Source organism: Lynx rufus, unplaced genomic scaffold, assembly GCF_022079265.1.
Source record: "Lynx rufus isolate CCGP_SWC_20201006 ecotype Redwood Valley unplaced genomic scaffold, mLynRuf1.p SCAF_16, whole genome shotgun sequence".
Lineage (NCBI taxonomy): Eukaryota > Metazoa > Chordata > Mammalia > Carnivora > Felidae > Lynx > Lynx rufus.
The window spans coordinates 44941309-44968183 of NW_025814830.1; the positions used below are offsets into that span (position 1 = coordinate 44941309).

The 26875-nt window shown below is 42.1% G+C and overlaps 1 protein-coding gene across 2 annotated transcripts; it reads right to left on the minus strand.

The window, feature by feature from the left end:
- Positions 1–87: 87 nt before the first annotated feature.
- Positions 88–22409, minus strand: LOC124511477 (ATP-dependent RNA helicase DDX19A). 2 transcript variants are annotated; one of them, XM_047078740.1, is made up of 12 exons: positions 22296–22409; positions 16381–16429; positions 13770–13820; positions 12395–12530; positions 9947–10039; positions 8088–8190; positions 7360–7474; positions 3036–3213; positions 2418–2655; positions 1704–1866; positions 1026–1217; positions 88–639 (listed from the first exon to the last, which is right to left on the minus strand). In XM_047078740.1, the coding sequence occupies exons 1-12, from the start codon at positions 22350–22352 to the stop codon at positions 578–580; spliced, it is 1437 nt and encodes a 478-aa protein (XP_046934696.1). In that variant the 5' UTR covers positions 22353–22409; the 3' UTR covers positions 88–577. The 2 variants fall into 2 exon arrangements, with proteins under 2 accessions (XP_046934696.1, XP_046934698.1); XM_047078742.1 differs by lacking the exons at positions 12395–12530; positions 13770–13820; positions 16381–16429; positions 22296–22409 and adding an exon at positions 12039–12085.
- Between the last annotated feature and the right edge of the window lie 4466 nt (positions 22410–26875).

Below are 26875 nucleotides of genomic sequence, written 5' to 3' on the forward strand. Positions count from 1 at the left end.
TGGTACTGAGAACAGGGGTAAAAGGGGTCAGCCAGAACATCTCTGGATTTAGGAGAAGGAAGATGGCCTCAAGGGCGGGAGACATTGGTGGCAGGTCTCTGGTCAGGGACAGAGAAGGGAGAGCGCTCCCAGGTCTCCCCGCTGCTGCTCCCCACACTCCATCCATGCAGTGGGGCTCCCATGCCTGTGCTGCTGAGCCTCTCCTGCACCTACATCGACCATTTCTTCAGAGACTGGAAATGGGTCCTAACACCCCACAACAAAACAAGCAGGGGACCCTAGGCTCAGCCATTACCAACAGCAACCAGATTATTATAAAGATGGGGAAAACCATAGCTTAAAAGGGCAGAGGTGGGGGGAGGACTAAATTTTCCAAAATGTAAAATTTTCCTTCTACCTTCCCCAATCATTTGCACAATTTTTGTCTAGTCCAAACGTAATTTAAAATGAGGTAGGTAGTTTCTCTCTCCTCTGCCTCCTCTTCTTTGTGGCGACTGTCGAGGCCTGTGCCGTGAAAGCACCAGTCTCCCGTGCAGGGGGAGCACCAGGGGTGGGCACTGGTGACTGATGGAGCTTCTCAGTTGGCTATTTTCTCAATCTCATCCAAATCATCTGTGTCCAATCTTTCTATTTTCTTATCTGGGGAAAAAAAGAGAATTCACAGAGACATCAACACGGGGCTATCATGAACACACACACCTAGGGAAGGGACAGCACAGCAGGGAGGGAGGAGGCAGACAGGTTTCTGCCCCCATGCCAAGCCTCTGGCCACAGCAAACTTTCATGAAACCCCACGGGCTCCTGGTGCCTGAGCACGGGACAGAGCCCTAGGCCCTTCAAGCCTGGCCAAGGGGGCGCTGTTGTTCGAGTTCCTGACCTGAACTCACCAGGTGTGCTCTTCGAGAACTTCCATATTGTAGGAAAGGAGGGGAATGTGACAAGGACAAAGGCCTCTCGAGGAGGCCCCAGGAGAACCTGCCCCTCTAAGGAAAGGGCCCTGGCAGGGGACACTCCCAGGCACTCACTAAAATGCTCCTGGATTCTGTTCAGGATGTTCATGCTGTGCTTGCTGTCGACCATGTTCACTGCCAGGCCCCTCTTGCCAAAGCGGCCCGTGCGCCCGATCCGGTGCAGGTAGGTCTCGTTGTCCGGGTTCCCATCCTTGTCCACGGGAAGGTCAAAGTTGATGACGACAGATACCTGTTCAACATCAATACCTGCACGAAAGAGGGGTGGAGTCAGGACGGGAAACAAAAACCACCACCCACCAGGCGAGGCTGCCACACGCCAGCATCAGGTGGAGGAAGAGTCTGGGGCAGGCCAGCTCTGGGATTCGGGGACCGGGGGCACGCAGCAGAATCCAGAGGGAAAAGCAGAACTCTGGCAGGTGCTCACAAAATTATGACATCGCTAGAAGAGCCTCTGCTAGATACAAGAATCTGGAGATGCGGCCGAAACTTCACTAGGGGCCCCCAGGAGAGCAGGCACCATTCACTCTAAACCAGTCACTGCCTGTTTCCTTCCACCACATCAGGACTCCTGGCTTCTGTGAAAGTTCTCATCTGCTGGGGGAATCCAGCCTCTCCCAGCAAACAAAGTCAGCACCAACCCCAGCTGGACTCCCCCGAACCATCTGAGCGTCCCGTACGGGAGCCCTGCGCTCGCCATCCGCAGCCTGGCGAACAGGCACATTCTCTGCTCACCGCGGGCACACACGTTGGTGGTCACCAGCACCTTCTCTTTGCCCTCTCGGAAGCGCTCGATCACCGCAGCCCTCTGCTCCACCATCATCTCGCCGCTCAGCAGAGCCACCTGGTGGCCTTCTTTGGAGAGCTCTGCTGCCAGCCAACTAGCCGTTTTGCGGGTCTGGAGTGAAAAGAATGGTTTTAAATGGAGACACCTGGAAAAATAAAAACAAAAACAAACCTGCAAAAAAGTGGCTTGTTTCCATTAAAATACGTGAAAGCCTGCTGAGTTCAGCCACCAGGGTAGGCTTACCATTTTTACAAAGACAATTTCAGCCATGTGAATTTTTTTTGGATGAATTACTTAAATCATCTTAGTGTTCAGCTAGGAAGAGTGTGGTAGGAGCCAATATCTTCATTCTCAAATAGTCTATATTCTTAATGTTATATAATCATTTCATTGGATGTTATCTGGAGTTTTTCCCAAGGTATGTCTAAGAGGTGGGACCAAAGAAAAGTTCAATTCTTCACAGTCTTTCCCTCATAACTCATTATAGTCTGAGGAGAATATGCCCTGGGGCAGGTGGAGGTGCTTCATCATTTCCTTTCTGGCCACACAGAGGACACCCAGTCCTCCTCAGCACTGAGGTGGAGCTGGCTGAAGGGAGGGCCAGGCACACCCTCCAGTGGAGCTCCTCCCCCGGCAGGCCTGCTGCTGCCACTGCTACTCACGTGGCAGAAGATCATGGCCTGAGCAATGGTGATGGCCCCGTAGAGGTTACACAAGGCCTGGAACTTCTCATCTCTGTTATTGCACAGGACGTAATACTGCTTGATGGTGTCCAACGTCTCCTCCTCACGCTTCAGTTTGATAATGTTTGGGTCTGGGACCACTTTCTGGGCAAATTTCCATACAGAGTCTTCAAAGGTGGCAGAGAAAAGCAGCATCTGGCAGTTCCTGGGCAGCATCCTGCAAGGGAAGACCCAGGTATGTGGCATGACCCCGAGTCTTTCCCTGGAAGGAACAGAAGACAGCCACCCCAGGCTTGGAAGCTCTACACGCCGGGGAAAGAGGCAAAAGGGGGGAGGAGAACAGCAGGGAGGAGGCAAGAGCAGCCATGGGGCAGGGAGGGGGCTGGTGTTAGATTCCCTAAGTCTCCTTCCTCAACCCACGGTCAGCGCTGAGGAGCAAATGGCCCATCCAAAAAATGCTCCTGAAGGTCCTAAAAGCAAATAACCTAGATGGAGAAAGAAGAGGAGTTAAATACAGCAGGAGGAAACACAGTGAGCAAGAAGATCTTTACTTGCAAGTCAGAAGACAGACGTTCATCTTGGCTCAAGAGTTCCTACCTCTGGATGCGGATGCTCTGGTCTTGGTGGCCCTGAGTAGCTATCATCACGTCAGCCTCATCCAGAACAAACACCTTGATCTTCTTAGGGTCAATGAACTTGAGCTTGGCGCACCAGTCCAGAACAGTCCCAGGGGTGCCAATGACAATGTGTTCACTGATCTTCTGACCTCTTTCCACTGTGAGACAAGATGTTTTCCGTGGGTATTTCCATGGCAAAACCAGCTTTGGAAATCAAAGCCTTGCCCATCCTTTCAGAGTTTGTAAAACTAGTTAATTCCAGATGTCAAAACACACAGGATTGTTATCCAAAAGTCTTGGGTTCTTCTACTGTAAAGCAGGCACAGTGGCACCTATCTAACTGCACTGTGCTCAGGATTAAATCCCATGCAGTGACCCCTCAGTGTTATTTCTCATTCCTACTTCCTCCTGATTCAGTGTTGTCCCCCTCACTCCCCTCAACATTTCATATCAGGCATTCACTCATGATCACAGATTTTCTCTTAAATTGGTAGTTGTGACTACCAGGATCCTGGCCCAATGAGTTTTTGTTTCATGAGACATTCTGACATGTAGACAGTTTTCCTAAGTACAAATTCTCTGACTCAAAAAACACATTACTTTCAAATTATAGCTGGTGGAAGTTGAAACCAGTACAACCATCTATCAAAATTGCTAATGCAGAGCCTGTGACCAGTATTTCCACTATTAGGAATTAATCCTGTATGTGTATTAACATGTGAAATAACATATATGCAAGGATATACACACCTCAAAAAGTAACTAATTAATATAAGCAAAATATGATACACCCAATGGATGTTGCCAATCCAAGTATAAAACTGCTTAGGAACTGATAGGGAACAATCTCCAAAATACATTATTAAATGTGAAAAAAATTTACAGAGCAGTTTGTATAACACAAGAGGCAAAAAAGAATACATGTAATAAATGTACAGGTGTGTGAGTACATATTTATACACACACACTTACATACACACTGTGCCTGCAGCCACATCTCTGGTGTGCCACATGAGAAACTAGTTAGTACTGAGTGCCTAAATTTAGGAAGGAGAACTAGGTGGTTGGGGGGGATGAGACAAAGTTTCAACCACATATCCTTTCAGTTTAACACATGCGAATGTGTTAACTATTTTAAAAGCAAAATTTAGGGGTGCCTGGGTGGCTTAGTCAGTTAAGCATCTGACTCTTGATCTCAGCTCAGGTCTTGATCTCGGGGTCATGAGTTCAAGACCCATACTGGGCTCCGCACTGGGTGTGAAGCCTACTTTAAAAAAAAAAAAAAAAAAAGTAAAAACAAAAACAAAATTTACAACTTGAGAAAGGACTTTCATTAGAGATGCATCAATTGGTGAGCCTGAGTGGCTCAGTCAGTTAAGCGTCCAACTCTTTATTTCGGCTCAGGTCATAATCTCATGATTCATGAGATTGAGCCCATGTACGGTTCTGTACTGACAGTACAGAGCTTGCTTGGGAGTCTCTCTCTCTGCTAATCCCCGCCCTCCCAGCACAATCTCTCTCTCTCTCTCTGTCAAAATAAATAAACTTAAAAAAGAAAATTTATCAATTATCTAATTATACATTGGAAGAATTTTGAATTAACTGAAACACATTGTAGTTCTCAATGTCCATTGCCTGAGAGTCAACACTGAACCTTTAAAAAATAATACATTAAATATAATTAATATATTAATCCTTCACACACAATGAAGTCCCAGGTTATTTACAAAGCACTCTAAAGAAGATGTACGTTGTCACAATACTGTGGTATGCTTTACTTCAACGTACCCACCAGTTTGAAGCATCAAATAAACACACAAAAATAATCAACCTAATTAATTTTTGGATAAAGTAGTTTTGCTGCATGTTGAAGCATGATGGTTTTCTCCAGGAAAAGCTCTTTTGTGATTATGTGGTGAGCTGAACTAGCCATTTCTCTCTGTTAACTGACAAACCAGAAAAAATGAAGTTGGGAATTTGATATACACTTTCTTGAAGATGAACAGAGTCTGTCTCTTCAATGAAAATAATCCACTGTATCTGCTGCCACTGTAACATTTAAGCTTTCAAGAGAAAATGATTATTAGAGTTTTGGAACGCTTGTATGTGCCACTAAGTTTGAGTTTCTTGATGTGTATAAATTCCTCTGATGAATTTGGTGGTAATATTAGTGCAGGTAATTTAAAGTCTGTATAACAAAATGTCTCAACATTTGGAAGATCAGTGTTACCCAGGTATTTTTTTTCAATTTTTCTAACGTTTATTTATTTTTGAGAAAGAGAGACAGAGTTCAAGTGGGGTAGTCAGAGAGAGAGGCAGACACAGAATCTGAAGCAGACTCCAGGCTCTGAGCTGTCAGCACAGAGCCCGATGCAGGGCTTAAACCCATGAACTGCGAGATCATGACCTAAGTCGAAATCAGACACTTAACCAACTGAGCCACCCAAGTGCCCCCAATGACCAAGGTATTTTAATGTAACAGTATGAAAAATTCAGTAGTATGATTTCAGATTCCACATTGGAACTAACTCTTAAGTAATTACCACTTGTTAAGTTTTGGTGTCACATCCAAAAAAGAGTATCTAAAATTATCTGAAAGGCCAGACTTTCTTCATATTCTTCTAAAGTAAGTATTTTCAGAAATTTCTCAAAAAAAAAAAAAAAAAAAAAAAAAAGAAATTTCTCAATTTTAGCTTCTACTATGGCAAATATCGAAAGATAAAACCTGTATAAACAAAAATGCTTTGGGATCCTCAGTAATGTTTAAGAGTATAAGAAACCAACACGTTTGAGAACCACTGTTCCAGGCACTTACAAACTGCTGGGTCAAAGGAATGTCTGTCTTTAGTTTTTCTTTTAAAAAAAAGTTTTTTTAAAACATTTATTCATTTTTGAGAGACAGAGAGAGACAGAGTATGAGTGGGGAAGGGGCAGAGAGAGAGGGAGACACAGAATCTGAAGCAGGCTCCAGGCTCTGAGCTGTCAGCACAGGGGCTTGAACTCACAAACGGCAAGATCATGAGCCGAAGTCGGATGCTCAACTGACTGAGACACCCAGGTGCCCCTGTTTTTAGTTTTTCTAAGTAATGCCAAACTGCTTCCAGAAAGTAACTGTACCAATGTAAACTCCCCACCAGAAGTGTATGGGCATTCTAGTTTGGTTTTTGTGGTTTTTTAAATTTATTTTGAGAGAGAGAGGGAAAGAGCATTAGTGAGCTCTCAAGTAGAGGAGGCGGGGGAGAGAGAGAGAATCCCAAGCAGGCTCCTCACTGTTAGTGCGGAGCCCAGCACAGGGCTCAATCCCACAAGCCGTGAGATCAAGACCTGAGCTGAAATCAATAGCTGGACGCTCAACCAACTGAGCCACCCAGGTGTCCCGGGCATGCCAGTTCTTGTTCGTCTGCATCAACACTTGGCATTGTCAGACTTCATTTTTGCCCATCTGGGAAGCACACAGTGGTTTTAGGTTTACGTTTCCCTGATGACAAACGAGGCTTATCATCTCATATTTACTGGCCGTCTGAATTCCCTTCTTTTGTGCAGTGTCTGTTCAACTGGGCCTCTTCTGTCCATTTTCCTATTAGACTGCCTACTTTTTTCTTACTGAATTACAGTTTTATATACTCTGTTAACTTCCTTTTTAAGTAGGCGTCATGCCCAGCGTGGAGCCTAATGTGGGGCTTGAACTCATGACCCTGAGATCAAGACCCTGAGTGATACCAAGAGTCGGACACTGAACCAAGGGAGCCAACTAGGCGCTCCCTACTCTGATAACTTCCTAACGACCATGTTCTACCTGCCCCTCCTCACCATTTTAGTCCATACTCTCTACACTACATACCATAGAACACATGGGAGAAATAATTGGTGGAAGGATTTCTGGTTTCAATAAGACCAAGTTATCTGGTCTTATCTGCTCCTAGTTTACTCTTACTAAAGCTGGGCTTGTTTTGAAACAAAGGGATATGACCCCAACCTGCCATCCTAGACCTACTAATCCCTTGTTAATAAGCAGCTTCCAGAACTCTGAATGCTGAATTCAAAACCCTGTTATCTTAGTGAAGAACGACAGACTTTAAGAACTCCATGACCCATACAAAGATTTTTTTTTTAACAACTCTAAATCTTTTAAGAGTAGAAAGGACTGTTAAATAACAAGTTTAAAACAGATTTGCTGAAAGCAATGCAGTGGGCCCTAAGGTCAATTGAACCAGAAAGTTTAATGTCATCATCACATCTTCAAAATTCAAACACCCAACTACCCTATCCTGCTCACTGCTTAGGTTTCACCCCTTTATACTCACATTTATTGCCTCGAACAGCATAAGCAAGCTTTAGTTCCGGATGAAATTTGCCCATCTGCTCAATCACTTTTCCCGTTTGAAGTGCCAACTCATATGTTGGGGAGAGGCACAAACACTGAACGAGGAAATCATAAAGGTTGAGTTTAAGAGAGTCTTTTAGTAAAAGACAACAGGTGCTAATGCAACAAATATGCTTATATTATTATCACTTTTTAAAAAATGTTTTATCTATGAGAGAGAGAGAGAGAAAGAGAGAGAGAGAGAGAGAGAGAGAGAGGCAGAGAGAGAATCCCAAGCCGACTCCATGCTGTCAGCACAGAGCCCAGCTCGGGCCTCGATCTCATGAACTGTGAGATCATGACCCAAACCAAAATCAAGAGTTGATGGTTAACTGACTGAGCCACCCAGTCACCCCTGATCTTACTACCATCTAAAAAGGCAGGGAACCACATCCTCTCCAACCAGGCCCACTTTTCAGCTATAGACCCAAGCCTTCAGCAGGGAGCCCTGGCTGGGTGAATGCCTTCAGAAGCCACTGTTTAAAGCTGCTGTTTCTGAATGAACTCTACCTAGAGGCCTAGTACATGAACCTGCTCTGCCAGATCCACAGTCTGAGGCCCAGGAAATGTTCAGATCCCTTAAGGGGTGCCCTCACTAACCGCCCACCAGATAGCACTGTCTTTCCCAGGGCAGGCAAGCCAGGGCCCTCAGGATCCCCCAACCCTCACCTGGGGGTATCTCTCTGCTGGTTCCACTCGGCTGAGCATGGCCAGGACGAAGGCGGCTGTTTTACCAGTACCTGACTGAGACTGAGCAATCAGGTTCTGTGGGCTGGATCAGGAACAGAAAGGAAAATAATATTGGTTAAACACAATAAAGTACCAGAATGTTCTTTCTGGATGGTAGGAATACAGAATATTCTTCCTTTAATCCAAGTTTTCTGCATTGAGGACAATGATAAATTTTTTATATGATGTTAAAAAACTGCTTAAATATTAAGGGAAAAAATGATTCTTTTAGATGGGTTTACACCAAGAATCCTCACTCTAGACTCCAGCACAGCCAGGGTGCCCTAGTTTTGTACCCCAGGGGCCGCATGGAAATTAACACTGCAGAGTAAAATCTGTGCCAAGGAAAATCCCTGAAGACATTTTCTGCCAAGCTGTAATGTGTCTCCAGCACTTGGCTCCCCGTGTGTTTCCTTTTCTTTTTTTTTTTTTTTAATAATGTTTATTTTTGAGAAAGTGTGAGCATAAGCAGGGGAGAGTCAGAGAGAGAAGGAGACATAGAATCTGAAGATTCGAAGCACACTCCAGGATGTCAGCACAGAGGCCAGTGCAGGGCTTGAACCCACGAACTGTGGGATCATGACCTGAGCTGTAGTTGTAGGCTTAACCGACTGGGCCACCCAGGCGCCCCTCCCCTTTTCCCTTCTTTATGAAAATCCAAGACACCAAGTCAGGCAGATGCTTTAGAGGGAACTTTCACATTTTACTTCCTGTAACTCAGTCATGGAAATAGGTGGAATTTTTTGTCATTAAGCAAGAAAAATAATAGAATTGAATGGGAAATGTTGCTCCATAAAGTAGGACACCAATTATCTACAGTTTAAAATATGTAAACAACTCTTAGATTCTTAGGAATGTGTAGATATGTAGTAAAAGTATAAAGAAATGTAAGAGAATGATGACCTGTTTCAGGATGACACTACTTGGGTTGGGGACGGGGATGTGAATGCAGAGGGGTGCATGGGGGCTTCCACTGTCAACTAGATTTCTTGACAAGATAGGGTTACAGATGTTCTTGACACCTTTTTTTGCAAGTTCCAAAAATTTCATACTAAAAAAAAAATTTTTTTTAACATTTATTCACTTTTGAGAGACAGAGACAGAGCACAAGTGGGGGAGGGGCAGAGAAAGAGGGAGATACAGAATCTGAAACAGGCTCCAGGCTCTGAGCTATCAGCACAGAGCCCAACACAAGGCTTGAATTCATGAACTGTGAGATCATGACCTGAGCTAAAGTCAGATGCTTAACCAGCTGAGCCACCCAGGTGCCCCCAAAATTTCCTATTTTTAAAAAACCCTGTTTTTAAAAATGCACAGAATAACATTAGCTTTATCTGTTTTTCATTTATTTTAAAGATTTTTATTTATTTTTTAAGTAACCCCTACAAACCAATGCGGGTTTGAACCCACACCACCAACTGAGCTAGCCAGGTGCCCCCAAAATTTCCTATTTTTAAAAAACCCTGTTTTTAAAAATGCACAGAATAACATTAGCTTTATCTGTTTTTCATTTATTTTAAAGATTTTTATTTATTTTTTAAGTAACCCCTACAAACCAATGCGGGTTTGAACCCACACCACCAACTGAGCTAGCCAGGTGCCCCCATTAGTTTTTACTGCTAAGTGGGAAAGGCAGAAGCTGTACCAAATTCCATCTGACTCTCTGTACTTGCTCAAGCTGTTTCCCTGAGGAAAACATGCTGTCCCAAATGTCCCATCTTGTTCTCAAGAACAGTAAGTTATTGGTATAGGACGTTAAACCAAATTCTGAAGAGGTGCACTGGGATCTGCATACTCACGGCTCAGCAAGCATCATGGGTAATGCATTCTCTTGTATCTTGGAGGGTCGATTGAAGCCCATGGCATAGACTCCCTGGAGAAGCTGTGGTTTCCTAGGAGGCCAGGGAGAGAAAGGATCGTTTCCTAGTTCAAATTGTTTTAAAGGCCTAAAACTCTTTCCCTATATCTAGCAAAGAGTAACGCTTCCTATCTCTGTCAGACATATCTTCCTAGGCCTTAAAAAATATTATCTAAAATGAAACCAAACCATCATCCTTCTCTCCTCAGTCTTAATCTACAACTATTAGACAATTCGTAGAATACAGACAAGTTTTCTTTCTTGGAGAAATTCATGCTTTCAGCAGACCCCCACAAATATGATTGGTCTTGGATGGCAAATGTTCCCTGGATACTGCAAGAGTGGAATTTATTAATTTGTATAAATTGTATAATTTGCATAAAATGAATTATAAAAGGCGTACCTAAAAATAAACACTGCTTAACTGTATCACTAAGATATAGAAGTCCCTTTAGAAAACAAGATTCACGTTTAATTTCTTGGTGCAGATGTTAAAACGAACCACAGTCATTTTGTATTCCATGGTCCTTCCAAAGCCAGCTATACAAACACTCAGGACAATCAAGAGGTAAGAGAATTGATTTAGCCAGTTTCTGGTAAAGAGGAGTGTTCAATCACCTGTACTGAACTTCACGAATGCTCATATTTGGTTATTATGTTTAGTCAAAATCAAGCATAGGAAAGCACCAGCTTATATAAGTAGCTACACAACAAATACAAATTAAAGTTGCTTTTTCATTGCGTTTACAATAACCTCTCTGTTACCTCTACCACCGACAGGGTGTTCGACAAAAATCCCACCACACTATTTGTAAAGAAGAGCCAAACCAAGTCAAGCCTTCTGTTCTCTGAGCCTTCCCTGGAGTTAACAGGCTCTCTAAAAGGCACATTCATCTGGCATATGTTGGTTCTCAGACACAAAGACATGTGAAAGCATAATCTTTGGTGTCTTCTGTTTAGAAGAAAAGGCTATGAAGCTCAACAGATTGTGACTTGGTTGCTAAGGAAACAAAGTCACAACTGAATGAAGATCCAAATGATCCAAGAGCTTCCAGCGGTTCATTATTTTCCTTTTATTTTGCAGATTAATTCAAAATTTTTAAGTACAAAACAAATATATTATATTAGGCAACTTAGGTTTTATTTTTTGTTTCTTCTAGCCAACAACTACTAAATCAGAGAGAGCTTGATTTTTCAGAAAGGACAATTCCTCACTGGTCAGACTGAGAGCACAAGTCCTTTAAATGAAAGGGGGTTTAAAAACCATCTATACTTGGGGAAGCAAAACTGTCACTTCAGGAAACAAAAGAGCACATCTAGCCGTCCTGATATAGTTTACGAATAGAAGCAGAGATGGCAGAATTGCTGAATGAAGCCCCCGATGGGAGAAATACAGAAAGAAAAGAATAATTTCCTGGAAACATTAAAAAACAACAACGCTTTAAAAAACTTGTTCTTAACTGTTACTTCATTAATGATTTGATTTGGTTTAAGTTAGCTCTTATATTTTAAGTGTCTCTTATTCTAAAGCAGTGGTAACAGTTGGCAGGAATGTGGCCCCTATTGGCCCATGGTGGGCATATTAAAGATTTTGCTGATAAAGGTAATTCCACCACTTTCTTATTCACCAGCTGCTTTCTGTCTATGATTCAGGTCCTGGCAGGCAGCAAGAACGGTGGTTATGTCTTGTGTTACTCATAACACCCAGCACAGTACCAGGTACATAAACCAATGATTCATAAACATTGTTTTACTAATATATTGAAGTAAACAAAAAAATTGGTATGACCTTCCATAATTCTGCTTTTAAAATAAAGCGATATTGGAAGTTATTCTTAGCACAATGACATGAATATGCTCCCTTACAGCTTAATTCTGGGTTCTGGATTGGTTTTTGTTTTGCATTCTGGAATACTGAAGACTGCTTTCCACTGTAGGTACTGGAAATCCTGCAAAGGCTCTTTTGATCGATTATATAAAAGCAGATAAACTGTTCTTAACCGTAAACCCTATAGTCTAACAAAAGGGCTTACCTAATAAGAAATGTTCCTGACATCCAGAAATCACCTGTCAGCCAATATTTTATTGAAAGTTCTAAGAGCATAAAAGAAAAAAGACTTTCAGCTATGATGAATAAATCTGTGGCATTTAAAAATCCCTCCCAAGAGGAGGAGAACTGGGTAGCCAAGAGACAAGGGTGGGAGGGAAACCGTCACTGTAAACTGTTTCATACTTTCTGACTTTTGAGTCATGTGAATTATCAAAGAAGCAAATACATTAAGATTCTTAAAAATAAAAGTAAAAAGTAAAATTCCCCAAAGATCTTGGAAATGCTGTTTTACAAAGGAGGGCCTGACAAGGAGCAGCTGTTCAAAGAACAAATACTCACAGCCGAAGCTCCTCAAAGGACTTCACAGAGTAGAGCGGGGAACTTGGGTCCCGCTGCAGGACTTCCACTTGGTTCGTGTTATCGACAAGGTTGCTTCTGATCAGCTTGTTGAGTAAAGACTGGGCAGCTCTGTCCTCTGTCCGGAAGAAACCAGCAGATTGTCTTCACGCTCGTTTGGCAAACTCACCCTCGTGAAATCTCTCTCCCCATCTCTGCACCAGCACCCAGGCGGCCAGGCTTGGCTGGAGAACAACAGTCACTCCCACGGGTCTCCCTTTAGCACGGTGATTGGGAAACCCAAAAGGGCTAAGCTGCCCTATTCGTCTTCATGCTTCTATTCTCCACTCATTCACTCTTCTCAGACCTCCACTTCTACCTCCTCCTCTCTTCTCAAACTTCTAATCCCTCACATCCTCACTCACCTGATGACCTCTCGTCTTCCTTCACAGAAAAGTACCAGTGATCAGAAACACTTCCCCATTCTGTCGTGACATTCCTATACATCTACCTGCATGTGCGCCCATGTTCTCTACATTCCCTTTGGTAACCTGGGATGAACAGCCTGTGCTCCTAAGGCTAACCCCTCCACTGGTACGACAGGTCCCAGCCCCTCTTGCCCACAAGGATATTTCTCCTGACGCTGACTCTGTTTTGCGTGATCAGTTTCCTGCTCCACTGGAACATTCCCACCAGCATGTGAACACGTTGTAACATTTTTTTTTTTTAATGTTTATTCATTTTTGAGAGCAAGAGTGAGAAAGGGACTGGGGGAGGGGCAAAGAGAGAGGGAGACACAGAATCTGAAGCAGGCTCCAGGCTGTTAGCACAGAGCCCGGCGCTGGGCTCTAACTTACAAATCACAAGATCATGATCTGAGCAGAAGTTGAACCCTTAACCAACTGAGCCACCCAGGTGGCCCCAATATTTATATCTTCTTAATCAACTTATTACTTATATTTAACTACCTACTTCTGAAATACTTCCTTCTTCTGGTTTCTGGATACCACCCTCTTGAGGGCACCTGGGTGGCTCAGCCGGTTAAGGGTCCGATTCCTGGCTTCAGCTCAAGTCATGATCTCATGGTCCACGAGATTGAGCTCCGCATCAGACTCTGCGCTGACAGTGCAGAGCCTGCTTGGGATTCTCTCTCTCTCTCTGCCCCTCCCTCACTTGCTCTCTCTCTCTCAAAATAAATTAAAAAAAAAAAAAAAAAAGGATACCACTCTCTTTCATTCTCCTTCTACCTTACTGACTGCTTCTTCTCAATCTCCTCTGTAATTCCTCCTCATCTCCTTGATCCAGTGCCTCTGGCTCCAGGAGGGCAAATCTTGGGTCATATTCTATTTCTTGCTACAAAGTTTTAAAGAGAAATTACCTTTCTCTTCTTCATCTGTTTTCTCTGCAGCGGCACTGGTTTTAATAACACCTACAAAAGAAAACAGTTATCATAGTAAGAAAGGCAAATTTCAAACCCACCCAAAAGGTGTGACAACATAAAAACTAAATCTTAGGTGATCAAAGTGTAAATATTTGGCATTTCTTTATGTTTAATGGGTTTTTATTCCTAGAAAGCACACAAGAAAAATTCAACTTTCTAGGAATGTTGGCTGACTTCACAGTGGATCAGAATATGTCACCTCTGATTTGCTTATCCTATTTTAAAATATACTATTATATTAGCAAACACAATCATACATAAGAAAGAAAACAGGTATTAAAAATTAAAAGCAAGAGGGGCGCCTGGGTGGCTCAGTCGGTTGAGCATCCGACTTCAGCTCAGGTCATGAACTCGCGGTTTGTGAGTTTGAGCCCCGCATCAGGGTCTGTGCTGACAGCTCGGATTCGGTGTCTCCCTCTCTCTCTGCCCCTCCCCTGCTCATGCTCTGTCTCTCTCTGTCTCTCATAAATAAATGTTAAAATTTTTTTTAAATAAAAAAAATAAATAAAAGCAAGAGGTAAAATGTTCACTTTGGTGGATTACAGGATTGTAAACCTGCAGGATTAAGTATCAACTTAAAAACGATTATAGGGGTGCCTGGGTGGCTCAGTCTGTTAAGCATCCAACTCTTGATTTTGGTCGGGTCGTGATCCCAGGGTTGTGGAATTGAGCCCTGCTCAGCATGGAGCCTGCTTGGGATTCTCATTCTCTCTCATTCTCTCTCACTCTCTCTCTCTCTCTCTCTCTGTCTCTCTCTCTCTCCCCCTCCCTCCCTCCCTCTCCCTCTCTCCCCCTCTGTCCCTCTCCCTCACTCGTGTTCTCTCTCAAAACAAAACAAAACAAAACAAAAAACAAAAAAAAAACCCTTACAAAATAACGTATCTTAGCGAAAAACAAAAAAACTAGGTACAAAATAAATAGAAATCAGTAGTTTTCATAAATACAGACATATAATTGAAAAGTTCCCATTTATAACAGCAACTAAAACGATGAAATACTTCACCAAGAAATAAAATTAACAAAATCAAATAAATATGCAAGATTTAAATGAAGAAAACTTTAAAACACTAATAAAATAATGCAAACAGTATAGCTAAAATGCCAATAGATCAATTAAAGTGGAATTCTAAGATATTCAATTAGCCTAAAAGAAGGCAGCAAAAGAAAGGAAGAGAAACTACAAGACAAACAAATCAAATAGTAAAACTGCTTAAGTAAACCTACCATGTCAACAATTATATTAAATGTAGACAGATAAGAAAAATAAATAAAAGGCATCCAAATTCAAAGGAAGAAAACTGTCAATATTTGCAGAAGACATGATATATATAAAAAACCCAAAGATGCCATCAAAAAACTGTTGGCACTAATAAATGAATTTAGTCAAGTTGCAGAATACAAAATCAATGCACAAAATCTGGTGTGTTTCTATACACTAATAATGAACTATCTGAAAGAGAAATTAAGAAAATAATCCTATTTACAAATGCATTAAAAAGAATTAAATACCTAGGAAAAATTTACCAAGGAGGTAGAAGACATGCATACTGAACATCATAAGACATTATTGAAAGAAACTGAAAACACAAACAAATAGGAAGGTTTTCCTTGCTCATGGATTGGAAGAGTACTGTTAAAATGTCCATTATTACCAAAAACACGAATCAATGCACTCCCTGTGAAAATCCCAACAGCATTCTTCACAGAAATAGAACAATTTTAAAATTTGTACAGAACCACAAAAGACCCCGAACAGCCAAAGCAATCTTGAGAAAGAAAAACAAAGCTGGAGGCATCATGCTCCCTGATTTCAAACTAGATTACAAAACTGTATAATTAAAACAGTATGGTACTTGCATTAACAACAGACACATAAATCGATGGAACAGAACAGAGAGCTCAGAAATAAACCCACACATATTTGGTCAATTAATTTATGACAAAGGACCCAAGAATATACAACAGAGAAAGGACAGTCTCTTTAATAAATGGTATTGGGAAAACGGGACAGCCACGAGTAAAAGAACAGAACTGGACCGCTATCTTAACCATACACAAAAATTAACTCAAAATGGATTAAAGACTTGAATGTAAGATCTAAAGCCTTCAGAAGGAAGGCTGACACCTTGGTCTCAGACTTCTGGCCTCAAGAACTAGGAGACAGTAAACTTCGGTTGTTTAAACCACTCAGTTTGTGATACTTGGCATGTCAGCCTACCAAACTAATAAAGACAGAGAGTGAGAACTGGGTAAATGACAGTCCAGAACAGAAAGGAAGCCTTTCACCTGTTTAATACTTCGAGTTTTGAACCCAGATTAACTTTTCAAAAATTAAATACAAAGTTTAAAGAAACACATCAAGCGAACAGTGGCAGGAGTTAGAGACTAGATAAACTCTGGAAAACTAATGTATCCTCTTCAGTAACGAAACTGAATTTACTGGCTCTCAAATACCGTACTGTCATTCCCCAAATACTATATGAAAACTCCTTTTCACACTGCAGCTACTACTGCAAAGCAGAAGAGCTAATAGTTACAAGTGACTCACCATTGGTATCTGGTTTGACTTTTTCTTCCTTGATTTGCAAATTACTCATCTGAATGGGAATAAAAGGAAACAGAGTTAAGCAGAGGACCCAAAGGAAGTCCCTTAGCCAAGAGAAGTTCCCTAGTGAAAGTCCAGCAGAACTAGTTCAGCACCTTTACTCAGGGAGTTATCCTGCTCAAGCAGGAGTCCTAAAAGATTGGGTGAAGACATCATTTTGGGCAACTTCAAGAACCTCAAAAAGGAGAATGGGGTGGACTAAACATAGTAGTTGGGGGGAAAAGTTTGACAACAGTCTCAAACCTCTAATTTTCTTCCAACTTATGCTCTTTCTAGAACATCTAACCTTCATTAAATGCCTTTGATAGCCTATCAATGGCAAACACACAGTTCCCTTGCAGATACACTGAAGAACAACACTATCCAGGGGCGCCTGGGTGGCTCAGTTGGTTAAGTGTCTGCCTCTCAATTTCGATTTCGGCTGAGATCATAATCCCACAGGTGAGTTCAAGCCCCACATTGGGGTCCGCGCTGACAGTATGGGGCCTGCTTGGGATTCTATCTTTCCCTCTCTCTGTGTCCTCCCCTGAGCTCTGTCCTCTCTCTTTCAAAAATACATAAACTTAAAAAAAAAAAAGTATCATCTAAGTATTTCAACTTTGTTGTTAGTCACGAAACCCACACTGTATTCATGCAACACTAAGCAAATAAATTACAGCCTTCTTTCTTGTCTTACCAACCACCTCCACTACAAGTTAGGTAAAAAAAAAGTTATTTATTATGATCAAAGAACAAACTCATGTTCCTGATTTAAAATATTTCAGGAGGCGCCTGGGTGGCTCAGTCGGTTAAGCGTCCGACTTAGGCTCAGGTCATGATCTCACGGTTTGTGAGTTCAAACACCACGTTGTCGGGCTCTGTGCTGACAGCTCAGAGCCTGGAGCCTGCTTCAGATTCTGCGTCTCCCTCTCTCTCTCTGCCTCTGTCCTGCTCATACTCTGTCTCTGTCTCTCAAAAAGTGAATAAACATTTGGGGCGCCTGGGTGGCGCAGTCGGTTAAGCATCCGACTTCAGCCAGGTCACGATCTCGCGGTCTGTGAGTTCGAGCCCCGCGTCAGGCTCTGGGCTGATGGCTCAGAGCCTGGAGCCTGTTTCCGATTCTGTGTCTCCCTCTCTCTCTGCCCCTCCCCCGTTCATGCTCTGTCTCTCTCTGTCCCAAAAATAAAATAAACGTTGAAAAAAAAAAAGTGAATAAACGTTAAAAAAAATTTTTTTTTAATGTATCAGAAACCTGAACACAGGTTTTTTATTGATTTTGGCCACTAGTCCTGGTCAATGCAAACTTGCTTATAAGTTGCAGATTAAAGTGCAAGCAGAACAGTAATTTATACATTCATAATGAAGTCTCCAATCTCATGGGAATTATTTTCCCATGTTCAAAGTGTTGGTAAGAGTAAGGGTGTGACACAGAAGTGGTATTATAAAGGTGTGTTGTCAGGTTCTAAGGAGTACCCCAAATCAAGCCCTAGACCCCAAGCCCTGTCCCCAACAAGATCCCTGAACTGATGCAATCATTCATTATCCTTATAATGACCACCAGTGTTTCCTGAGGGCATTGAGAACCATTTCTTCCACCATTCTCCCTCCCCTCAACTGACCCTGCTCATGGTCTTTGGAAGTCCACCCTCACACTGTAGGAATATTTATCTGATCTCTTTAGAAACCAGGTCGTCCAGAGAAAAATCAGACCAACATACTACTGGAGGTGGACACCCTTTCCCTGAAGGCTAAGAGGAATGTTGGTACCTAACAGAAGGTATTTCATACTAGAACTTATCCACTGATTAACCTCATTTTTAGGCTGAATACACAGGGATTCACAGAAGAAGACTACTCTTGGGATGGGCTGAAAAACACAAATAAAACAGTCCAGAGTCCCCAATCCAACCAAGTTGATTAGAGTGGTCTCAAAGCCTGAGACTGATGAGAAAGAAAACAATAAACAAATCTAATGTACTATAATTTGACAAAGAGATGTGGTAACAAAAGATGACATGCTTAGGAGATAGTCAGATCTATGAATTTGTCAGGATTTATTCAGCTGCATTCAAGGGTAAAACTACCTGCAGACTAGTATTCCTGTCTTGAGAGGTAACTCCATCATGGGAAAGAGGCAGGCCAAATGAGTCCCATTCTCCTTCATTCTGAATTCATCTTCACCAAGGAACCTTCCAATTATTAATCATGCATCCAACAGAAGGCAGCGTCCCTGACCCTGGACACAGGCTTTCAGTTATGATAGAAACATCCCTTCCCTATCCAAATTAACAGTAGTTCCTGGGGGCACCTGGGTGGCTCAGTTGATTAAGCATCTGACTTCAGCTCAGGTCATGATCTCGCAGTTCATGGGTTCAGGCCCTGCGTGGGATTCTGACAGCTCCGAGCCTGGAGCCTGCTTCAGATTCTGTGTCTCCCTCTCTCTCTGCCCTTCCCCCACTGGCACTCTGGCTCTCAAAAATAGATAAAAAAATGTTAAAAAAAAAAAAAGAGTAGCTCCTGAAGGTTGGCCAACCTTCCATCAATCCCAGAGTCCCTGATCTGTGGAGGGGTGAACTCTCTGGCACTCAAAGACACTTCAGAAAGGCTTCAAGATCTACCTCTATGACAATTCTAATCACAAAAGGGTCAAATTATGTCTCCAAAAGATTCTTAGGGTTGCCTTTGGTTTTTTGGTTTTGGCTGACCCGGGGAAGAGAAAGAAAGCTATTAAACTGGTCATACAACCAAAAGAGGCAGCAAAGGAAGCCATTTGTGTTGGAAGAGATGACAGTAACAAATGAACTGGCATCAGGTCCTTTCTACTAATTCAAACTCTCAGAATCTTTTATTAGGGCTCCTAAAATTGCATCCAAACTAAACTCCCTGACATACCCCTCTTTCCCCTCCAAAACCAATTTTGTATGCAAGGAAGACTCTGAAGACACACCTTTGCTCACATAAGCGTAAACCAAACAAAAGTCCTGTGTGTAAATATAAGATCTTTGTCTTTGTGTTTTCTCTGTCCTCGTCTCTGTCATTTCCATTTACTACCTGTACACTTGAGAGCACAGCCATATGATAACCTAATACTATGAATTAATTATTAAACTAAGACACACAAGACTTACATGGAAATTAAAAAAAAGGGGGGGGGTGGAGGAGGGTCTTCCCCAGCTATCAGGAAGCAATATTTTCACACATTTATTTACATCAGCCTCTGAGAAGTAGAGTGGTTAAAACCAGATGCCAAGTATGTTTAGGTCTATATGTACAATATTCATAATATCACAGCTAGATTAGAGTCATAGATTTAAAAAAAAATTTGAGGGGTGCCTGGGTGGCTCAGATGGTTAAACGTCCGACTCTCAATTTTGGCTCAGGTCTGTGCCAAGTGTGGAGCCTGCTTGGGATTCTCTCTCCCTCTCTCTCTGCACCCCCCTCCCCACACACTGCTCACACTCTCTCTCAAAATAATAAACATTAAAAAAAAATTTTGAAAACAATTCTCAGTAACTATCTTTTAGAAAAGATCTTGTGTGAAGCAGTGGATTTTAAATGATACGGTGCCAGAACCTCATCCTTTGTAATACTCTGATTTCTTTGTGGATAATAGCCAGTTTTATTTATTGTTAACACCTTATTTTATTTTTTAATGTTTATTTATTTTGCGAGGGAGAGGGAGAGTGCGAGCCGGGAGGGGCAGAGAGAAAGAGGGAGAGAATCCCAAGCAGGCTCCACACTGTCAGCACAGAGCGTGACATGGGACTCAGTCTCATGAACCATGAGACTACGACCTGAGCCAAAATCAAAAGTCCGACACACAACCCACAGAGCCACCCAGGTGCCCCTATAATGAGTTTCATTGCTTGCCCTCATTCTTCTTCTGAAGTCCAATGCCACAATTCCAAATGTGAGATACATGCTCTGCAGAAAACAGTTAACACAGTTAACAGTTTCCTATCCTTAGAAAAACCAGCTCGCAAGGTTGGCCCCTGGTTGGCCCCTGGGAACTTGGACTTCAGAAGGGTTCCCAGCATTCCCAGAACTGCTGAGGGGTTTGCTATACCTAAATTGTAAAAACATGTGATTTACGTTAAACATCTGCTTTCCTTCTGTAAGTCTGGAATTTTGGTACATGCTAAGCAGAGGGTGACTTTGTGACAACTCTCCAATAAGAACCCTAAGAACTGAGTCTCTAATGAGCTTCCCTGACAATACTTCACATGTGTTGTTACAATTAGCTGGTATAGGACTTTAATTAAGCTGTGTGTAAATCCACCAGGAGAGGTGTAATAAATCAGAGCTGAGAGTAGTTATGTGCTGGGTCCTATGAGTTCTCCCAAGAAATCACTGAACCTAGACAATTCCTGGGGACTCACAACACAGGTACTTACCAAGATGTCCTCCTTGTCTAAAATTCAGAGACCTCCAAATCAAATCTGCCCATCTTCCCTCTTCTCTAGTCCTGTTATTAGCATTTTACTAATACCACCTCTGGGATGCCGCCTGCAAACAACAACCTTTGCCTTTTTCCTAAATCCCGCACATTATATCGCCACAATTATCTCTTAAATCCATCTCTTCATCGTCACTTCCACCACCCAACAACATATGCCCTTCTCTGGACTATTACAGTAACTTCCACACTGACTGCCTTTCCTGTAGACACCACTAACATTCTATGTGTTCAATAAATCTTGCCAGCTCTCAGATCTAATCTTGTCAGTATCCTGAAAAATCCCCAAACCGACTAAGAAAAGTCTCTCCTCTTGAAGTTCTCAGTTGAGGTTGCAAAGTACACTCTATATTTTCTGTACAGCTTCTATTACAACCCATACACTTAAGCTGCAGCAAAAATGAGTTCTGATTCTTGCTCTCTAGACAAGTTCAGCACTTTTGTGCATTTTCTCCTGAAATGTTATTTACCTCTATCTTACATGACTCATTCTCTATTATCCATTTGAAACTTCTCCACAAGCAATTTCTTATTCCCTATTCATAAACGTCCTCTCTCTTTTCAGACATCACTTACCGCATTATTCTTACCATTTTCACAGCATTTCCCACATTCTCACCTTCCCAACTAGACTGTAAAGATTCATCCTGTATTCCACTGGATTTAGACCACAATATTTGCTGACAAACTCACAATCTTCCCAAGGCAATCAAGGATGACTGCAGAAGAAATGTTAACTTAAGCATTAAAAAGTTACATAAGACTTCCAGACGACCAGACAAAACTATTAAAATCAATAGTGAATTATCACTAAACAAACCTACGGTTACATATAAGAACAGAAATCCAGTTTACACTAATTACCTTACAATTGAATAGATCTTCATTTATAAAAGAACCAGGATGTGAAACTAAATATCCCTTTTAAACATCAACGAAACAATTTGTAGTCCCTCCCAACATTTGCAGTAGACTGAAACACGAAATCTAAACCTGAATCTGTTATCCTGCAAAAAGCTACCAAATGCCAGCCACGTTAAGAAAAATCCAAAAACAAACAAACAAACAAAAAAGGGTTTAGCACCGATTCATCCGGAAAACAGATCAAAGAGAGAATCAGCATCTAAATTTTCCTGTGTCTACAATCCCCAGTGAGGAAGTGTAATACAAGGAAAGAAAACATACAGAGCGGGAACAAATTTGCTACAGGACAAAAAAGTCTTTAACTGGCCCAGATGAATAGAACAAGCTTGACACTGGTCTCTATCGCCCTAGGCGCAAATCAGGGCCACGGGATTCACCGCCGCAAAGTCTAGGGAGGTGTGGGCCACAACCCTTCCCAACCCGGGCAGCTCCCGGGGCTCGAATCAGGGTCGGCTCGGGCCCCTGCTACGTTCGCCCCGCGAGAGCTGAAGCCACTGACCGACTTGACAGCCGCTTCCTGCTCGTCCACTGCCAGGGCCCACGAATCGGTGGCCATGATGCGGGGAGCAGGGAGGCTGACTTCGGAAAAAATTCACCGCACCGCGCGCCAACACCTGCCCGGAGTCCACTATCTCCGCAAGAACCGCCCCCACGCGGACCGGAAGCGGCGGTGCCAAAAGTGACGTCAGTTCCCGCCCGGCGCAAGGCGTCACTATTCTGCGCCGCGCCGGTCGTGCGCCGACGGGCGTCTCCTTCGGACTTTCCAGGAGCAGTCTCGTGCTTTCTTGAAATCCCTAATCTCTGCGATGTCAAACTCTTAGTCCTCATTTTATTGCCTTACTTCACACTGAAGTAACCCAAGTTTTATTTTAAGTCCGTCACATGTCTCAGTGAATTCTAAAGCTTTACACAAAGGTAAGTCCCGTGAAGGTGCTGTAGATGCCAGTTTCTGCATGTTAACGATGCGATAACGTGTAAGAAAACAAAACGACAGCAATTGCCCTTGGACCCCCATAATTCAACCACTCCGAAAAATAAACACAACAGTGTTTTCTTTTTCTTCTGGTTCCTTCCAGTCTTTGTATGCATCAAAGTACGGGTATTTTACATAGTCCTAAACAAAGCACATAAAATTTCATGTTGTAATTATTAACTTAATGGCATTATAATACTCCATCAAACTCCTATCACATAAATTACCTGACTCCCCTACATCTTTCACCGTGGGGATATAGGTTATTTCCAATATTTTATCACTAATTCTCAGTGAGCATCTGCATACCACCAAAAATCATCTTCTTTGCTTCCATTTCGCTGTTTGTCTCCTGGCCGCTCGCAGAATATGAACTCTTCAAACAAGAGCAAAGATTTTATCTCTTAGTCACAATTTGTGAGCCTAGAAAAGTGTACGGCACATAATAGCCTCTCAATAAATATTTTTTAATGTGTAGATGAATAGACTAATAGAGATTTTAGTTCAACATGTGTTAAGGACACATTTCTAATAGCAACATTTATGTCAAAATATGTGAATGACTTGAACACTTGCAAGAGAGGAAACTAGTGGTCAGTAAGCATATGAAAAAGAGCTTGAAATCATTGGTTATTAAGGAAAGGCAAATCATAATCACAATGAAATACCACTGCACACACTGCTAGAATCGCTGAAATTAAAGATTAACTTTCTATGTGTTGGTAAAAATGTGGAATGTTAAAGAAAAAAAAATTCAACAACATGGTAAAGATGGTAAGGCATAGAGGATAGGTATAGGGACGACTGCAGTGGGATTTTTCAGTGAGGGTGAGATACAGCATGAACAAGAGAAAATTTATAGCCGAGGACGGGGGAGGGAGGGTATGCATGGTCAGTGGATGGAAAATTACTACGAAGAAACATAAAGAGTAAGGGGAATTCTGGTTAAGTAACCTAACAGGATTCTTGCTGACAAAATGCCAGGATGATCAGACATCACGGGGGGGATAGTGCAAAGATGAAGACTCTATCAGACATCGAGGGTGACCAGATGCCACCTGTAGGGGTTTCTTGCTAAAATGGATTTTACCAAGAACTGCACAGGTTAAGTTTAGGAGAAGGTTCAAGAACCCGACTGAAGTCAAGCAAAGAAAGTTAGTCAAGAGCAACTGAAACTCTCATACGCTCCTACAGAAATTGTAAAATGGCACGATTGGTTTGCATGTTTGGCAATTTCTCAGGAAGTTAAACCTACACCTACTCTTTGACCCAGCACATCTCCCAGTTACTATCCAAGAGAAATGGAACATATATCCACAAAAAGACTTGTACACAAATGTTTATAACAGACTTAGTCAAAATGGCCCCAAATTGGAAACAACCCAAATGTCCATCAGCAGAAGAATGGATAAACTATAGTATGTTTATTCAATGGACTGTTACACGACTCAGCAGTAAAAAGGAACAAACTACACATGATGAAGTAGATGAATTTTAGAGACATTGTGTTGAAGGAAAGATGTCAGACATGAGAGATGATTGCTGTAGGATCCATTTATATGCAAGTCAAGAATAGGAGAAATGAAATCTATAGTGAGAACAGTCAGGACAGTGGTTGCATCTGGAGCGGGGAAGGTTGAGCAGGACACAAGAGAACTTCCTGGGTAATAGAAATGTTCTATATCTTGATTGGGGTTCTGGTTACATAGATACATAAATGTGTTAAAACTCATGAAATCGTGTATTTAAAATGTCACTTCATTGTATATACATTATACTTTTCAATAACATTTATTTAAAAAACAAAAAAGGAATAAAGTACTGATAATACAACAACAGAAATGAGAGCTTTGCCATCTCATAGACATGTTGAGCAAATGAATCCAGACACAAAGTACATAGTACATGACTCCATTTATATAAGTTCAAAACAGGTATGTATATCTAATCTATAGTGATAGAAATCAGAACAGTGGTTGCTGGGTTTGGAGGCGGTTAGAATGTTTTCTCAGCTCTTAACGATTCATTGAAACGGAGCATGCACATACTGTGCTACAGAAGTGAGAATGTCAAATGCCATATTGTCTTCCCAAGTGACTGATCTAATTCCCAGCAACTATACCACCAATGAGTTGAGACAAACTGCATTGTTAATGAGGAGCCACAACCATGGTGTAACTCTATGTTGGGCAGCGCAACCCTGGGGGAGACTGCTAATATGTTTTCTGAGGAATAATGTTCCTTCTGTCCTACTATTTTAACAATTGCCTAAAGAAACAAATAGATTTTGAGGCAGCCTTTCCTCAGGATTTTTTATCTCAAACATCTACACAGAAAACTCTCATGAGAAGCAAAAGGAGCAACACCATAAGACTCAATTGTAAGTTCTTTGGAGGCAGAGGATCTTGCTTAGAGCCGTATTGAAGTCTGGGTGCCCACTGTCCTCTTTTGATTGCTATTTCGTTACAAAGTCTGCTGCTCTAGCATTGGGAGGGTTATTCCTACATTGCTTCCACTGAGACACAATTCGTTGTGCTAAATATGGTCTGTAGGAGAATTGAAGTTAGAATTTTTGCTTGCATTGGATTTGTAGGGTGTTTACTGAAATTTTTCTTTAGTTTACCACCCATATCTATTGGAAGGCTGGTGGGCATTTGTTTAGTCCAGGTGAGTGCTCTTAGGGAGGTCTAGGCTGAGGCTCCAGCTGGAACAATGAAATCAGCCAGGCTGTTTTAGAGCACTTCTGGGCAACAGGGCTATCTCTTTCCCTTCAGTTAGCATTTATATTCCAAAAGGAGAATATATTATATTCTTCCAGGAAGAAGCCACTGAGAATCCCACTCTTCTCCAGACCAGAGACCAATAGGAAGGGCACATTGTTCTGAAGCTGTGGACTATACAGCCTCCTGCCCTGAGTCAGATTCAACTAGACTGGGCAATGATAACATAATGCATTAACATTTTTTTAAATGCATCCTACAACAATCTACTTGAAACAGCTAAGTAAATTCTCACATTACTATTGTTATCGCCATTTTACAAGTAAGGAAATAGAGGTGCAGGGAAGTCAAATTTTTCAAGATATATGGCCTAGTAAGTGGCAAATCTAGGATTTAAATTCAGGGCAACCCAATTTCAGAAAGCACTGGGCAATAAAACCAAAAACTAAGGGCAGAGTGCAGGGCCAGCATTCCTGGGACCCCTTCCTGGGAGTACTTTCTAACTGGCCTTTTGGGCCTGGGTGAGCTTGAACTGTATCTTACATGGAATTGCCTGATCACATGACTATTTTGATTTCATCACTAAACAGTGAGTCCTGTGGGCAGGGACCTTATCTGCTTTGCTCACCGGTGGTTCTCCAGCATCTCACCCAGAGCAAGGGCACAGTAAACAGTTGTTGAATTAGGTAGCGAACGAATCAGTGAATGAACTGGTGATCAATAAGTAACCATCTCTGATGGACACGCCTGCCTCTGTGGCATCATCATTTGTTCTGAGTGAATGGGTGCAGGGATGTTCCCTGCTTGTGCCTGCGGTGGGGGTAAGCCTGATAGGATGGTGGCTCTTCTCTGGGAACTTCTCCTTTTCTTTCTGCATGTGGGAAGCAAGGGAGGGGAATGGGAGGAGGGATGCTAGAAGGATTCAGAAAATAACAGGAATAATGGCAGGAGCCAGACTAAGTCTGTATTTGGCCCATAAAAGTCTAATGACTATAATAACAAAAAATATGAATGAAAAAATGGGGATAATTTAAAAATTTTTAAATGTTTTTATTTACTTTTGAAGGAGAGGGAGAGCACGAGCGGGGGAGAAGTAGAGACAGAAGGAGACACAGAATTTGAAGCAGGCTTCAGGCTCTAAGCTGTCAGCACAGAGCCCGATGCAGGGCTTGAACTCACAAACTGTGAGATCATGACCTGAGCCAAAGTCGGACACTTAACCGACTGAGCCACCCAGGCGAAAATGGGGATAATTTTAAAAGAAAATATGTCAAACATATTCCATGTTTTCATTTGTTGACACATTAACAAAGCAGATTTCCCTATAAAACACATCCTGCAGACAGCTAGGAATTCAGTGATTGAGTAAAACCACTTCCCACTCTT

Bases quoted from the DNA above. Each gene is read 5' to 3' on its own strand.
- LOC124511477 (XM_047078740.1), bottom strand. From the start codon at position 22,352: ATGGCCACCGATTCGTGGGCCCTGGCAGTGGACGAGCAGGAAGCGGCT. The intron at 16,430-22,295 runs GTCAGTGGCTTC...ATTCCCATTCAG, and splicing joins AGGAAGCGGCTGTCAAGTCG to ATGAGTAATTTGCAAATCAA. The intron at 1,867-2,417 runs GTGAGTAGCAGT...TTTTCACTCCAG, and splicing joins AGGCCATGATCTTCTGCCAC to ACCCGCAAAACGGCTAGTTG.